Source organism: Strix aluco, chromosome 1, assembly GCF_031877795.1.
Source record: "Strix aluco isolate bStrAlu1 chromosome 1, bStrAlu1.hap1, whole genome shotgun sequence".
NCBI lineage: Eukaryota > Metazoa > Chordata > Aves > Strigiformes > Strigidae > Strix > Strix aluco.
The window spans coordinates 9776133-9790854 of NC_133931.1; the positions used below are offsets into that span (position 1 = coordinate 9776133).

Consider the following 14722-nt stretch of genomic DNA (forward strand, 5'->3'; position numbering starts at 1 on the left):
ATGGGGGCAAGCAACTGCAGCCAGAAAGAAAGTGATCAGTGCCAAGCTAAATGCCAAGATACCATTATGGTGACAGGAGAACCTGAAAGCTCAGAATCAAAACCCTTTCCTTTTGTAAGATTTAGGATTTCAATGCCAAGAAGCACTGTATTGCCTGTGGAGTGCATTTTCACTTGTATGGTACTCAGGAGGGATGGTGGTCTCCTTAGAGCTGGCACAAAAATTAACTGTATTCTTCTAAATCAACCTAATATTGCCTTTTATCCTCATATTTCTCCTGAGTGACCTTTCTAAATAGACCTTTAGGAGATGAAAACTCTTCTGGGGTATGAGAGGTGAGGTACATACAGAAGAAAAGACTGCTCCTAATGTAAGGATTAACTAAGAAATATGCATAGAAAATGCAAATGCTGTTGAAGTTAGGGTCTTCGGCCCAAGTTAAGGCAATAGGAATCAAAGCAAATGGCCATTACCAAGAAATGATGGCAAGAATGAATTTTTTTTACCTGACTGACTAGGACAGGACACAAAGCAAAATCAGGCTGGCTTAGCTGACTGAAAAAAATCAGAAATTAATATTAAGATTTGGATCAAACATGCCTAGAGATGGTCATAAACAAAACACATCTATTTATCATGTTTGTGATAGCCTAGCTTCATACTAGTATTTAGATTTTATGAGATGGGCTCTGTCCTGCACCAGGGCTCCTCTGGAATTAATCTTATATCCTACTTCACATCTCCTTCCCGATTAAGAATTTCTTGACAATAGTGGTAATGAAATGTTTGATTCCTTACAGTTTAAAAGTCTGAGTAAGACTTCGCTCTAAAGAGGTTAAATCTATTAGAATTTCTAAACATCTTAAAATTTACGAGGCTATTTCCAGGACTCATGCTTTTTCTCATTAAATATTTAGATAACATGTTTTTTAATTACTTATTTTATTCCATACTCATACTTTCAGTAAAGAGATTTTGAAACCTTTGGACATTTTCTTTTCTGAAACTGATTTCTTGATAACTTTTTCCTCCCACTTCATGTCTGGGTTCAACCCTGATCTCAATTCCCAAACTTGTAAAGGGTCTTTCTTAAAGTGTGATGGGTGGGGTGGAGTGGGATGGGGCAATGGTTTATGGAAATAGCTGCCTTTTCTAAGTATGAAAGGGAAGAGTTGGTCTGGAAACCACCTCCACCCCCTATATGGTTTGGTACTATATAAGTGCTCTCTCCACAGTAGTGTCACTTAGCTGCTTTGAAAATACAGGAAGAGATTCACACTGCACTGTATTTCCTCTGTGGACATTGACTTGGAGGACTTTCTTCATTGTTGTCTTCCACCTCTTTACAGTCTCCATATGTGCCTAATTTGGAAGTTCACATCTGGCTTTCCCTAGACTTATCCTATTCCCCAAAATGTTATCTGAAATTTGGTGATAACTAGCTTACAGAACTGATATTCTCTTCTTTAGTTCAATAAGATTTCACTCTTTGCAATCCTGTAGAGCAAAAGATGATTTAATATTTTAGAGTCAGTTCAGTGAAAAACTGCTAGCTTTTCCTGAGAGTGATTTGGAGTGATATAGTCCAATACTGGACAAATCTGGTTAACCTAGAAAAGAAAGACTGAGGGCAAGAGGACACAATAACAGTATTTCAGTACAGAAAGGTTATTACAGAGAAGATGGCAATCAATGATTATCCATACCTTTGAAAAGATAAAAAGAAAGCTTAATTTGCAGAAAAACAGGTTTGAGGGGGACACTTGCAAAATCTTTCAAAGCTGTCAAACTGAGCCTCTGAAACAGGGACATTGTAAAATCTCTCGGGGGATCATCTAGGGCTTTCATGAAAGAATTCAATAATCTTCCAAGGGATTGCCTGGCCCTACTTAAATGTGGTTAGTTGTTATGACAGGTGTTGGAAAACAGCACTTTTGTGTATATGTGTATATGTACTTATACACTAATACTATATGTATATGTACAGTAATATGCACTGATGTACTGTATATACACACTAATAATAAGCTAATATACACTGATTGTTAACATACATTAATAATTTCACAGAATTTCACAGAATCATCTAGTTGGAAAGGACCTTGAAGATCATCTAGTCCAACCGTTAACCTAACACTGACATATCCCAACTACACCACATCCCCAAGCGCCATGTCAACCCGCCTCTTGAACACCTCCAGGGATGGAGACTCCACCACCTCCCTGGGCAGCCCATTCCAACTCCTAACAACCCGTTCTGTAAAGAAATGCTTCCTAATATCTAGTCTAAACCTTCCCTGGCGCAACTTGAGGCCATTACCTCTTGTCTTATCACTCATTACTTGGTTAAAGAGACTCATCCCCAGCTCTCTGCACCCTCCTTTCAGGTAGTTGTAGAGGGCGATGAGGTCTTCCCTCAGCCTCCTCTTCTCCAGATTAAACACCCCCAGTTCCCTCAGCCTCTCTTCGTACGACGTGTGCTACAGACCCTTCACCAGCTTTGTTGCCCTTCTTTGGACATGCTTGAGTCATTCAATGTCCTTTTTGTAGTGAGGGCCCCAAAACTGAACACAGTCATCGAGGTGCGGCCTCACCAGTGCCAAGTACAGGGGCAAGATCCCTTCCCTGTCCCTGCTGGCCACGCTATTTCTGATGCAAGCCAGGATACCATTGGCCTTCTTGGCCACCTGGGCACACTGCTGGCTCCTGTTCAGCCGGCTGTCAGTCAACACCCCCAGGTCCCTCTCTGACTGGCAGCTCTCCAGCCACTCCTCCCCAAGCCTGTAGCGCTGCTGGGGGTTGTTGTGGCCCAAGTGCAGCACCCGGCATTTGGCCTTATTGAAACTCCTACAGTTGGCCTTAGCCCATCGCTCCAGCCTGTCCAGGTCTCTCTGCAGAGCCTCCCTACCCTCGAGCAGATCAACACTCCCACCCAACTTGGTGTCATCTGCAAACTTACTGAGGGTGCACTCAATCCCCTCGTCTAGGTCATCAATAAAGATGTTAAACACATGCATATATATAATTATGTCACTTCAACTTGTCTCAAAAGTTTACTCTTCCTGTATGTTTCTGAGACACAGACAAAGCTCATTAGAAATGCTGAATATGTTCTCCAGTCTTTCTAGTAGAGAGGGCCAGTTTGAATGGCTTTATTTAAATTCATTTGCATTCTTCATTACCTAAATCAGTCAGTCAAGAGATATGCTAGCCCTGAGTCCTGGATGCACAATCTGCAAATGCCAGCTCAGGGAGCTCATGTAGCTTTCTCCAGTAACAGAGCACATGGCTAGACCTATCGCACATGAGCAGAAGAGTCAGCCTTTCTCAGAACTGTGTAGCACATCTACATGTGTGGAAAGAGCTAAGGGATTCAATTTACAATTATAACTAAAGAACTGATTTTCATAATTGTGGTCTAGCACCGGAGACATGTGTATGTGCTCACACAACAGACTTACATCCCCAGTTCTCTGTGTGATCCAGCAACTTCTTGGCTAGTCGTCTGTGTGTATGAGATAACAGACTGGTTGGACACAATGGACTAACCTGAAACCACCCTGAAAGGAGGAGATTGACTGAAACTTCAGAATTAAACATTGATGGACTCTTACAGGAGCTTGGAAATTTGGGCAGTTCTAGAAATTTCCAGCAAATCCTTCTTTGTCTAGTCCCATTTATATGTTTAAATAAGTCTTAATTAATATTCTGGGTGGAATGTCCCATCCAGGACCTTTTCTAGGTGATTCCTGCTCCTGAAGTGATTAAATTGTGCATAGATAAGACATTTGTAAATGCCCAGTAGAAACTGTCCTTGCAGAAATGGTCTATGGAACTAGTTTTTTTGTAGGTAGTTTAGATATTTAAGAAATGTTTAATATGTGATTAAAATACACCAATAGTGGTAAATTATGTAGGACTAGGGTTGTGACATGGGTCATGGGCCAGCCAGGTTATACAAAGTGAGCAGAACAGTCATGTGAGGAGTCTCTTTTGACCTAGCTGAAGACACTGGCATGAGGACCCTTGCAATGAAGACTCCTGCCCCCACCAGCAACCGACTGTCCATATTGGGAGATTTGAAACTCTATGCGAGCATCACCCCATGCAAACATCCCAATAAATTAGTTTCTTCTTTCTTGACAGGCACTCTGCCATGAATGTCAATAAAATGAATGACTGAAAGCCTATCTGTTCCCTTAGGGCCCAAAAGATGGCCAGGAGCAGGCTGTCAACCCACTCCCCACTCCCACATGCTTTTGGGTTGGGAGAAGGCTAATATATGTTCCATTAACTGTTTTGATGGCTGCTGTTGTACAGCCCTAACTATGTGATGTGAACAGATGTCAGTACATTATGGGACAGGGCGGTTGTACAAGGCCTTTGGGAAAAAGAATGGTCAGCTCTGGTTCAGCAGAACAGCTCAGCCCACAATCTGTCCTGGGGGGAATCTTCAAAAAAGTGATAAAGAGAGCCACAAGCCAAATGAATCACCCTGGAAACCTGCTTCACTGATACATATAAAAGCTTATTTCTGAGATTATGTATAGAGTTTTCAAGGAACTTTGAAACCCAGCCCCACTTGTCAAAATGATATAAACACTTCAGTGCCACAGACTGTTGAGAAGACTGAGATTCCCAAGTCACTTTAAAACTTAGTTCCTGTTAACTACTGTAACCCTGTTAACACAAACTAGTCTATGGCTAAATCTGTCCTGTAAAATATTTATTAGGTGTGAATTAGTTTATATTATCTCTGTCTTATCTCAACTAAGCTTTGTCTAAATGCTGTCCTTTTCACTAAGTGGAGTCAGGTTTTTCTGCATATTTTTTGCTTTATTTATTCTCCAGCTTTATTATTAATGATACAGTTTATGAATGTTAAACACACAGTCTGTAGGTTCTAGTAAATAAGCAACAATAAACATCTGACCCTACTTGCTGCTGAGGACTTTCAAATTCCTCTGGCCTGTATCTGTTAATCAAGCTACCACTGCCTGAAGTGCAGTGCTCAATATGTTTGTAAGTGATGTTTAGTGAGAAGCTTGTAATGGAGGTCATAAGTAAGATGGTTCTTTAAATAATCGTCAAGTCAGCTTAAAACATTAAAGGAAAGAATGTCTAGGAAGGGGAGAAAAGTGTCCATAATCTGGACTCAGGTTGGTAATGTGAACTACCACAAATGGTCTGAGCTACAATTTTTAGAGGGGAGGGTCACATCTTAAATTTCGAGTTATCCAGATCTTTGAATAAGTCAGAGCTCGATCAGTTTTATGTGAAGTACTAACTCAGACTGATACTGACACTTTGGTTTCCTCTTTGTTTTAGGAACGGCTGGTGCTCTCTGTCTTACCAAGGTTTGTAGTCCTGGAAATGATAAATGATATGACCAATGTAGAAGATGAACATTTGCAACACCAGTTTCATAAGATCTACATTCATCGTTATGAGAATGTCAGGTGAGTGGAGGACCCTCTCTTTAATGTTTAAGGTCTAAGATGCTGCTAAGTGTCTCTTGTTTGAGAGTTTCCCTTCTGTTGCTTTATTCATTCATAAATTAGAAAATTAGTGTACACTTGTTTAATCCCTGAGCAGAGAAGTACTTTGCTTTCTTTTACTCATCAGGATGGCTGGATGCATTTGCCATGGCAAGACCTATTTGACCTGAACACTCGGCCTGGACCACTTGTGTATTTTTTCACTCTAATTAAGTGGTCAGGGTATTACAGAAAGGGGAGCCCTGACTGCACGTGAACACATATTCTGCCACAATCTTCTGGCTGACCCCACACACTGAGAAATGAGATGGAGACTTGTAAGATGCTCTCAATGTCATGTGACATGTCATGTGGCGCCTCTGTTTAGTAGCCATTTTCATTCATTCTTATTATAATTTTCTTAATTTCATTTCCCTTTTTCATTCCCCTCTCTAAATTTTGTCTCTCCTGAAATTAGTTATCAGGAAGGTGATAGTTATCCTATGAGATGCTACTCAAGGTAGTAAGTTCTAATTGTACATTTACACCAGAATGGTCAGCTTCCACTCCATGATGTTACAGAATCTCTGATTTTATTGTGGTTCCCAACCATCAGATATTTAGCTAAACCAGTAACATTTTCCTTTAAGTTGTCCCAAACCACAAGGGCAAATGTTTGAGTGGCCATCACTGAAGGAAGTGAAAAATAAACATCCTTGGATATGGTGGGAGTTTGCTAGAAAAACATGTATTTTGCCTTTTGATGAAACCCAAATATAAATTTGTCTGAACAAGACATAGATGTAATTAGAACTTTTGCAAAAGAGTAAATATCTTTTTCTTCTGTGGCTGTGCAGTAGCTCAGACATTTTATTAAATCTGGTGGAAAGTCTCAAGGACCCTTACAAAAGGTTTGAATGGCACTAGTTTAAAATGTCTTCCATTACCCTTTTTCATTCTCAGAGTAAGTGTTGCTGTAGAAGAATCAAAGTCGGGAGAAGATGGACCATCTCTTTGAATGGAAAAGAGTTGTAGTCAGGGGTGAAAAACCGAAACATAATTTATGCTTGAAAGAGATTTAAAATGAAGATTCTATGTGCTTTAGAGTAGAAATACTGGTTGATTCCTGAGCATGCTGACAGGGACTAGATCTTTTCAAAGCTGGGTTTCACCTTATTTTTTCCTAAATGTTGAGCACTGAACACTACCTAAACCAATCCCTAAAATTAGTATCCAGTTAGAGGTTTTTGTGGGTTTGATAATGAAAATTGTAAAAATTATCAGTTTAGGTTACTAGTAACATTCGTTCCTCTTTGGGTAGTTTGGTACTTTACCTTTTAATTTTGTTTTCTCACTAGTAAAAATCATACCCAGTTTGTGAGCCTCTTATTTAAACCTCACCCAAACCCTTATCAGCCCACATATTTGACCATGAGTTGAATTATCATTAGTCATATTTTATTGTCCACCTGATCATGACTATATTTATTATTGGTTACATTAGTATTCTCAGACACTGTCAAATTGTGATCTTATTCAGCACAAATGAAAGATCTTCAGCTACTCAGATTGTAACACAAGTTATTACAGAATCACAGAATCACAGAATCGTCTAGGTTGGAAAAGACCTTGAAGACCATCCAGTCCAACCATTAACCTAACATTGACAGATCCCAACTACACCATATCCCTAAGCGCTATGTCAACCCGACTCTTAAATACCTCCAGGAATGGGGACTCCACCACCTCTCTGGGCAGACCATTCCAACACCTAACGACCCGTTCTGTAAAAGAAATGTTTCCTAATATCTAGTCTAAACCTTCCCTAGTGCAATTTGAGGCCATTACCTCTTGTTCTATCACTTGTTACTTGGTTAAAGAGACTCATCCCCAGCTCCCTGCAACCTCCTTTCAGGTAGTTGTAGAGGGCAATGAGTTCTCCCCTCAGCCTCCTCTTCTCCAGACTAAACAATCCCAGTTCCCTCAGCTGCTCCTCATACGACATGTGCTCCAGACCCTTCACCAACTTCGTTGCCCTTCTTTGGACACACTTGAGTAATTCAATGTCCTTTTTGTAGTGAGGGGCCCAAAACTGAACTACAAAACATACTTATTAGTTGACTTTGAAGTGCTAACTAGGTTCATTTGGGTTATTTCCAGTCTATGCCAACTTGATATGTGTCTTTGGAACATTACTACCTTTTAAAGTAGACAATTGTCCAGATCCAATGTCGGGAGAGGTTTTGATATGATCCCAAGAGCGAGATTAAGACACAAATGAGGTCAAATGCCATACAGCCAAAACAGTTTTTATTATTAAAAGTGAAGTGGCAGCAATAGCACAGAATGGAAGGAAAAGACAGAAATCAAGCAACCATCTGGAATAGAGTCACAAAAATAGTCACCACCATGGATCCAGCAGCATCCCATTGGTCCTCAGTCTTCAGTTTTTCGGTGGTGGGTGCACAACAGCAAAGTTCTCTGTCACCTTTTAAGCTCATTTTATCGCTGATTTGCATACTAGACAAAGAGAAGCAGGTATTCCACAAACTCGTTTCCATGAGAGATGGGAAAAGGTGGAGCATGGGTTCTGTGCGTACATTGAGGTGGAATGGAGTGAAGCACCCATTGTCCAATTGAGTCAGAGGTCACACTCAGTCAGCCCACCTTTGTTTTTGCATCAGTTCCCACAGATCTGATGACTTCATGCTTCTTGAGCAATCATCAGGTTTCTGGGACAAAAATAATCACCTCTTATCAGTTCTTATCACCTCCTCACTGGTGAAGTCACAAGTCTTGCAAGTCATGCATGGCATCTGGTGTACACAATAGAGCCACAAAGTATTTGGCTTACATAATAGAGACAGTGATCAGCAGTCCCTGTGCTGGATGAGAAACACCCCGTTTCACTCAGTCCACTCTCAGTTTCCCCCTCTTTGAGGCTTATCTAAGCAGTTTGTCAATACAACTGCAAGGGAGTGGGAGAGTGCATTCTTCGATACACTCCTGCTTCCTTGCGTGGCATTTCTTAGACAAAAGCCACAAAAAGCTGGTCCTTGATGAATGTTCAAGGCATTACTTACACCATCCCATGATTCAAAGTACACACACAAGCAAGCTTCGAGGCAATCATTTGACGTTTTGCTCTCTCACAACAATACTTATCTTTCTTCAGCTGTTAAGTACTGACCTATTACATGCTTTGGTCTGGGTGATAGCTTGCACACCACAGACTTTGTGTGTGTGCATGTGTTTCTCTATATTCATATGTGTTCACTGTAGGCATAGTGGACAACAGAAGTTGCATAGCTAGAAAATTCACTGGCTGATGAAATATAGGTTAGAGCTCTGTTTGCATTAGTTTGTTGACTAAGATCCTACCATAACTTCAGGCAACCTATCTGATGAACCTAAACTCTAAGTATGATCACACTGGGCTCCCTGTGAAGTAAGCAGAAAGAACAAGGAACCATCCAAATAAAGATTCATACCTTAAATAGTGAGTACTCTGTTTCTAACTCAGGTACTTCTGTCAAGTCCCTAAAAATATATGAATAAAGATGGCCTGAGCCTGGTATATACCAAGGCTGTCATGAATCTATGAAACTATGTTAGGGCACATGGAAAATGAGGAGGTAATTCATAACAGCCAACACATTTTCACTAAGGACAAATTGTGCCTGACATATGTAGTGGCCTTCTACGATGGGGTTACAGCATTCATGGATAAGGGAAGAGCAACTGATGTCATCTACCTGGACTTATGCAAAGCATTTTGCACTATCCCACATGACGTCCTTGTCTTTAAATCAGACAGACATGGATTTGACAGATGGACCACTCAGTGGATAAGGAATTGGTTGGATTGTCACATTCAGAGGGTTCCAGTCAATGACTTGATGTCCAAGTGAAGATCAGTGATGAGTGGCATTCCTCAGGGATCAGTATCGGGACCAGCACTTTTTAACATTTTGGTTGGTGACATGGACAGTGGATTTCATTGCACCCTCAGCAAGTTGCCAGACACCAAGCTGTGTGGTGCAGTCGATATACTGGAGAGAAGGGATGCCATCCAGAGGATCCTTGATAGGCTTGAGAGGTGGGATCATGCAAACCTCATGAAGTTCAACAAGGCCAAGTGCAACTTCCTGCATGCAGGTTGAGGCAGTCCCAACAACAAATACAGGCTGGGTGATGAGGGGATTGAGAGCAGCCTTGCAGAGAAGGACTTGGGGGTAACGGTGGATGAAAACCTGAATATGAACCAGCGATATGCACTCGCAGCCCAGAAAGCCAACCATATCCTGGGCTGCATCAAGAGAAGTGTGACCAGCAGGTCAAGGGAGGTGATTCTCCCCCTGTGCTCTGCTCTCATGAGACCTCAGCTGGAATATAGTTTTCAGCTCTGGACCCCCAACGTAAGAAGGACAGCAACCTGCTCAAGTGGCTCCAGAGGAGGGGCATGAGGATGGTCAGGGGACTGGAGCACCTCCCCTATGATGACAGGCTGAGAGAATTGATGTTCATCCTGGAGAAGAGAAGGCTCCAGGGAAACCTTATAGCGGCCTTCCAGTACTTAAAGGGGGTTGCAGGAAAGATAGCAAGAGATGTTTTGTTAGGGAGTATAGGAATAAGATGAAGGGTAATGGTTTTAAACTGAAAGAGGGTAGATTTAGATTAGGTATTAGGAAGAAATTCTTTACTGTGAGGGTGGTGAGACACTGGAACAAGTTGATCAGAGAAGTTACGGATGCCTCATTCCTGGAAGCACTCAAGACCAGGTTGGACGGGGCTTTGAGCAACCTGGTCTAGTGGAAGGTGTCCCTGTCATGACAGGGGGGTTGGAACTAGATAATCTTTAATGTCCATTCCAATCCAAACCGTTCTATGATTCTAATCTGTCTGTTGTTTTAGGATCTGAGTCTTGTATGACACATAGGTAAGTAAAGCCTGAAAATGCCATTAAAAATTCAAATCACTGAGGTAAAGTCCATAGTAAAGAACAGCTATATATAAACACACCTTCAAAGAACACTGTCAGATACTAATAGACAACTGGGTTCCAAGCCTATCTGTTTATACATCCCTCTATATTTTGGGTGCACTATGTTTTAGTCTTCTAGCTGATAAACGGGGACAACTGTGCTTATTAAGGCTTAACTATGTCTTCCTGAATGCTTTGAAAATCCAAAATTGCATAACACACATTTTTTGCAAAACCCTTTCTCATACTTGGTACTATTTCTTTAGTCCCTTCAATATTTATATTCAGTACTCCAGAATCTCTACAAGTCTAGTGCAAATGTAGCAAGACTTTAAAATGATCCTTCACTAGCAAATTACCAGAAGGTCTTTGTTACTTAGGACATTCAGTTATCAAAGGAAATAGGCTGCAATATTAATATCTCTTCTTTTTTTAGTATTCTTTTTGCAGATGTTAAAGGATTCACCAACCTCTCAACAACTCTGTCAGCCCAGGAGTTGGTCCGAATGTTGAATGAACTCTTTGCCAGATTTGATCGACTAGCACATGTAAGTTAAACACAGTTTATTTGCAAAAAGATATGAAGTCAACTCTGTATTTGGGAGTTTTGAGAAATACCCTGATCACTTTAAACAATATTCATCCAGATTTTCTCCACTGGGATTTTATACAGCCACTGAGGTTGGAAGACACTGACAAGCTTTATCAAAAAGGATGAGTTTTGATAGCATGTGAGAGCTCAGATAGTCATCAGAACTTCGTGCTTCTGTAGTGTTAGACAAAAATGGTATGAAAGCAGATCACCTACCACAGTTTTAAGGAAGTTTAATAGTTCTGGTCCTTGCTGGAAAATTAAATTTTTTTAAGACCATAGCTTTATTTGACTTTTCTTCTAAGATCTAAGGAAGGTTAACCAACCCGTTCATTTAAAGGTCATTTAATCACCCACCACAGTCATTGCGATGGTTAGTTACTAGCAAGTTTTGCAACCTTTAAGTTGGATTCTATCTAATGCAACAATTAAAGAAATCAAACACAGTAGAGAAAATTATTATGTTAGGCAAATTAGTTGATATTTAATTAGTACTGATTAGAAAAAAAGCAGATCACAGAAATACAAGCAGAACACATGTTCAGTTTTGCTAGACTTGCATCTCTTCTCTTCTCTTCTCTTCTCTTCTCTTCTCTTCTCTTCTCTTCTTCTCTTCTCTTCTCTTCTCTTCTCTTCTCTTCTCTTCTCTTCTCTTCTCTTCTCTTCTCTTCTCTTCTCTTCTCTTCTCTTCTCTCTCTTCTCTTCTCTTCTCTTCTCTTCTCTTCTCTTCTCTTCTCTTCTCTCTTCTCTCTTCTCTTCTCTTCTCTTCTCTTCTCTTCTCTTCTCTTCCCTTCCCTTCCCTTCCCTTCCCTTCCTTCCCTTCCCTTCCCTTCCCTTCCCTTCCCTTCCCTTCCCTTCCCTTCCCTTCCTTCCCTTCCCTTCCCTTTCCCTTCCCTTCCCTTCCCTTCCTCCTTCCCTTCCCTTCCCTTCCCTTCCCTTCCCTCTCCCTCTCTTTTCTTTTCTTTTCTTTTCTTTTCTTTTCTTTTCTTTTCTTTTCTTTTCTTCTTTTCTTTCTTTCTTTTCTTTTCTTTTCTTTTCTTTTCTTTCTTTTCTTTTCTTTTCTTTTCTTTTCTTTTCTTTTCTTTTCTTTTCTTTTCTTTTCTTTTCTCTTTTTCTTCTCTTTTCTTCTCTTTTCTTCTCTTTTCTTCTCTTTTCTTCTCTTTTCTTCTCTTTTCTTCTCTTTTCTTTCTTTTCTTTTCTTTTCTTTTCTTTTCTTTTCTTTCTTTTCTTTTCTTTTCTTTTCTTTTCTTTTCTTTCTTTTCTTTTCTTTTCTTTTCTTTTCTTTTCTTTTCTTTTCTTTTCTTTTTCTTTTCTTTCTTTTCTTTTCTTTTCTTTTCTTTTCTTTTCTTTTCTTTTCTTTTCTTTTCTTTTCTTTTCTTTTCTTTTCTTTTCTTTTCTTTTCTTTTCTTTTCTTTTCTTTTCTTTTTCTTTTCTTTTCTTTTCTTTTCTTTTCTTTTCTTTTCTTTCTTTTCTTTTCTTTTCTTTTCTTTCTTTCTTTTCTTTTCTTTTCTTTTCTTTTCTTTTCTTTTCTTTTCTTTTCTTTTCTTTTCTTTTCTTTTCTTTTCTTTTCTTTTCTTTTCTTTTCTTTTCTTTTCTTTTCTTTTCTTTTCTTTTCTTTTCTTTTCTTTTCTTTTCTTTTCTTTTCTTTTCTTTTCTTTTCTTTTCTTTTCTTTTCTTCTTTGGTCAAAGTTTCTTTCCATGTAACTATCTTTAAGTGTCAACATCTGAGCTAGCTAATAAGGCTGATAGTGTTGGCAATGAAGTATATTTAATGGAGTTTAGCTTATAAATTATCCAATCAAATGTAAGCACATACTATGGGAAAACAAGAATTACATTCTGAATATATTTGACCTGCTCTCTAGACATGCTCTGTATTTACTATAAAGGGAGCCTGGTGTGACTTTCTTGGATATACACCCTCATTGATTTTTATATATTTCTGGCTCAGGGGTATGGGGTATTTGTGCACACATTGCACAGGTATCAGTAAGACTCTTGGTGTAGTCTCTTAGACTGCAAATTAAAGTCAAGAAAGACAAGACTTCTATAATTATTCACAGCTCTTTTGGGTCAGCAATTTTTATCTTAAATAGCAACATGTTTTCTCATGTACAGAGTGATGTCGTAATCCATTGCCTGGACACTGGTAAATTGAAAATGTAATCTACAATATTTGTTTTGCAAACAAAAAAACCTCATCATTCTGATTTACATTAAAAATCAAGCAGGGTAAAAGAAGTTACCTCATTCTTGTCTTTTAGAAAGCTTATAGGAGTAATGTCTGCTTCTGTATGGCTTGACAAAAATAGCTACCCCAACTGAAGAAACATATCTTAAACCAAAGTAAACGTATGTACGTCACATAAGTATTTTAGGAAAAACATGTACGTCATATGACTTATTGCCTTTATTTTCATTTCAATTTTGCCTAGCATTCTTTGTAGAACAAATTCTTCTTTCATGATCATTAACCATATTTTCTAATAATTCCATAAATTATACTTAACCAACAGAGATTTTGTATAGAAGGACTAGATCCAATAAAGGAGTTAAAAGCAAGAAAGGCATTTACATCTAAAAGTGTGATCCAAAGAATCCTCCCTCACTTGCCACTTAACCCTGAAGGCACTCTGCTTGGTTTTAACATTTTATAGGAACTGAAAATTTTGCTTCTTTAAATGCACAGAGGTTTCCCCCTTCTCTGTGGTTTGTCATACATCTCCTGCTTCATCCTTCTCGAAATCTTTCTGTCACAGTCCTAAACTCATAAAACTTCATGGAGAACACTTAATGTGCCCACATAGGAGTGAGTATTCCAAAAATGTAGGTGAGTTTATTTTAAAGAAACAGTTATAAATTTACAGTTTGTCTAACACAGCAATGAATTTCTTACCCAGAAATTTGCAGTATTTAGGATGAAAGAACTCTGTCTGCAAAACTTCATCATCGGGACAGTCATCCCTCAAGTGAATGTCCCAGTCACTAAATTCAGGACTCTAGGCTTGTTCATGCATTTTCTTTCCTAGTCTGTGAATTTGCTTTGCTCTTCTACATACCATTGACTAGACTAATCCAGGTCAGTCCTCTGAAAGGTGAAAGACACAGGGAAGAGTCACTGCAGAAATTGAACAGATTTGACTACAAAGATTAGTGTGATCTAACCGTGAATAATCAAAATTTATTAAAAAGAAAGGCATTCTGTTTGTGTTCCTTGTTTGTGGCTTCTTAAACCTGGATGTCATGATACCTACCTGATGTCCTGACAATAGAGATGTTCAACATCCCTAGAGAGGAACAGGAGCTCTACATGGCTTTTGATGTTTCTGTCCAACCCAAGGAGATGAACTCTCCCTCTGCATTTCATAGGAAACCAAGACTTCTCAGTCAGGGTTCTGGACTCTTATGGAGAGACCTCTAAAAGCTCCTAAAATATAAGGGCCTAAATCTTGTATTCAACTTAACATTTACCTTTGAAAATTTTGGACACTTACTGATCCATGAACAGAATTTTAAGGACTTGTGATTTACATGAACCTGTCAGCCTACTCGTGTGATATTGTACAAACCTTTCACACCTGGCAAAGGTATATCTCTTGGAAAAATGTCCAACCTTTATCTGAAGATCCCAGGAGATGGAGAAGTACTTGTGTATCTTGGGAGTTTATT

The 14722-nt window shown here is 39.3% G+C and overlaps 1 protein-coding gene across 2 annotated transcripts in view; it reads left to right on the forward strand.

The window, feature by feature from the left end:
- ADCY8 (adenylate cyclase 8) overlaps nucleotides 1-14722 on the forward strand; it is a 139042-nt gene that overhangs the window by 50680 nt on the left and 73640 nt on the right. For both annotated transcript variants that reach the window (XM_074840604.1, XM_074840700.1), the window contains exons 3-4: nucleotides 5329-5459; nucleotides 10898-11009. In XM_074840604.1, coding sequence (XP_074696705.1) covers nucleotides 5329-5459; nucleotides 10898-11009 — 243 coding nt within the window. The remainder of the gene's footprint in view (nucleotides 1-5328; nucleotides 5460-10897; nucleotides 11010-14722) is intronic.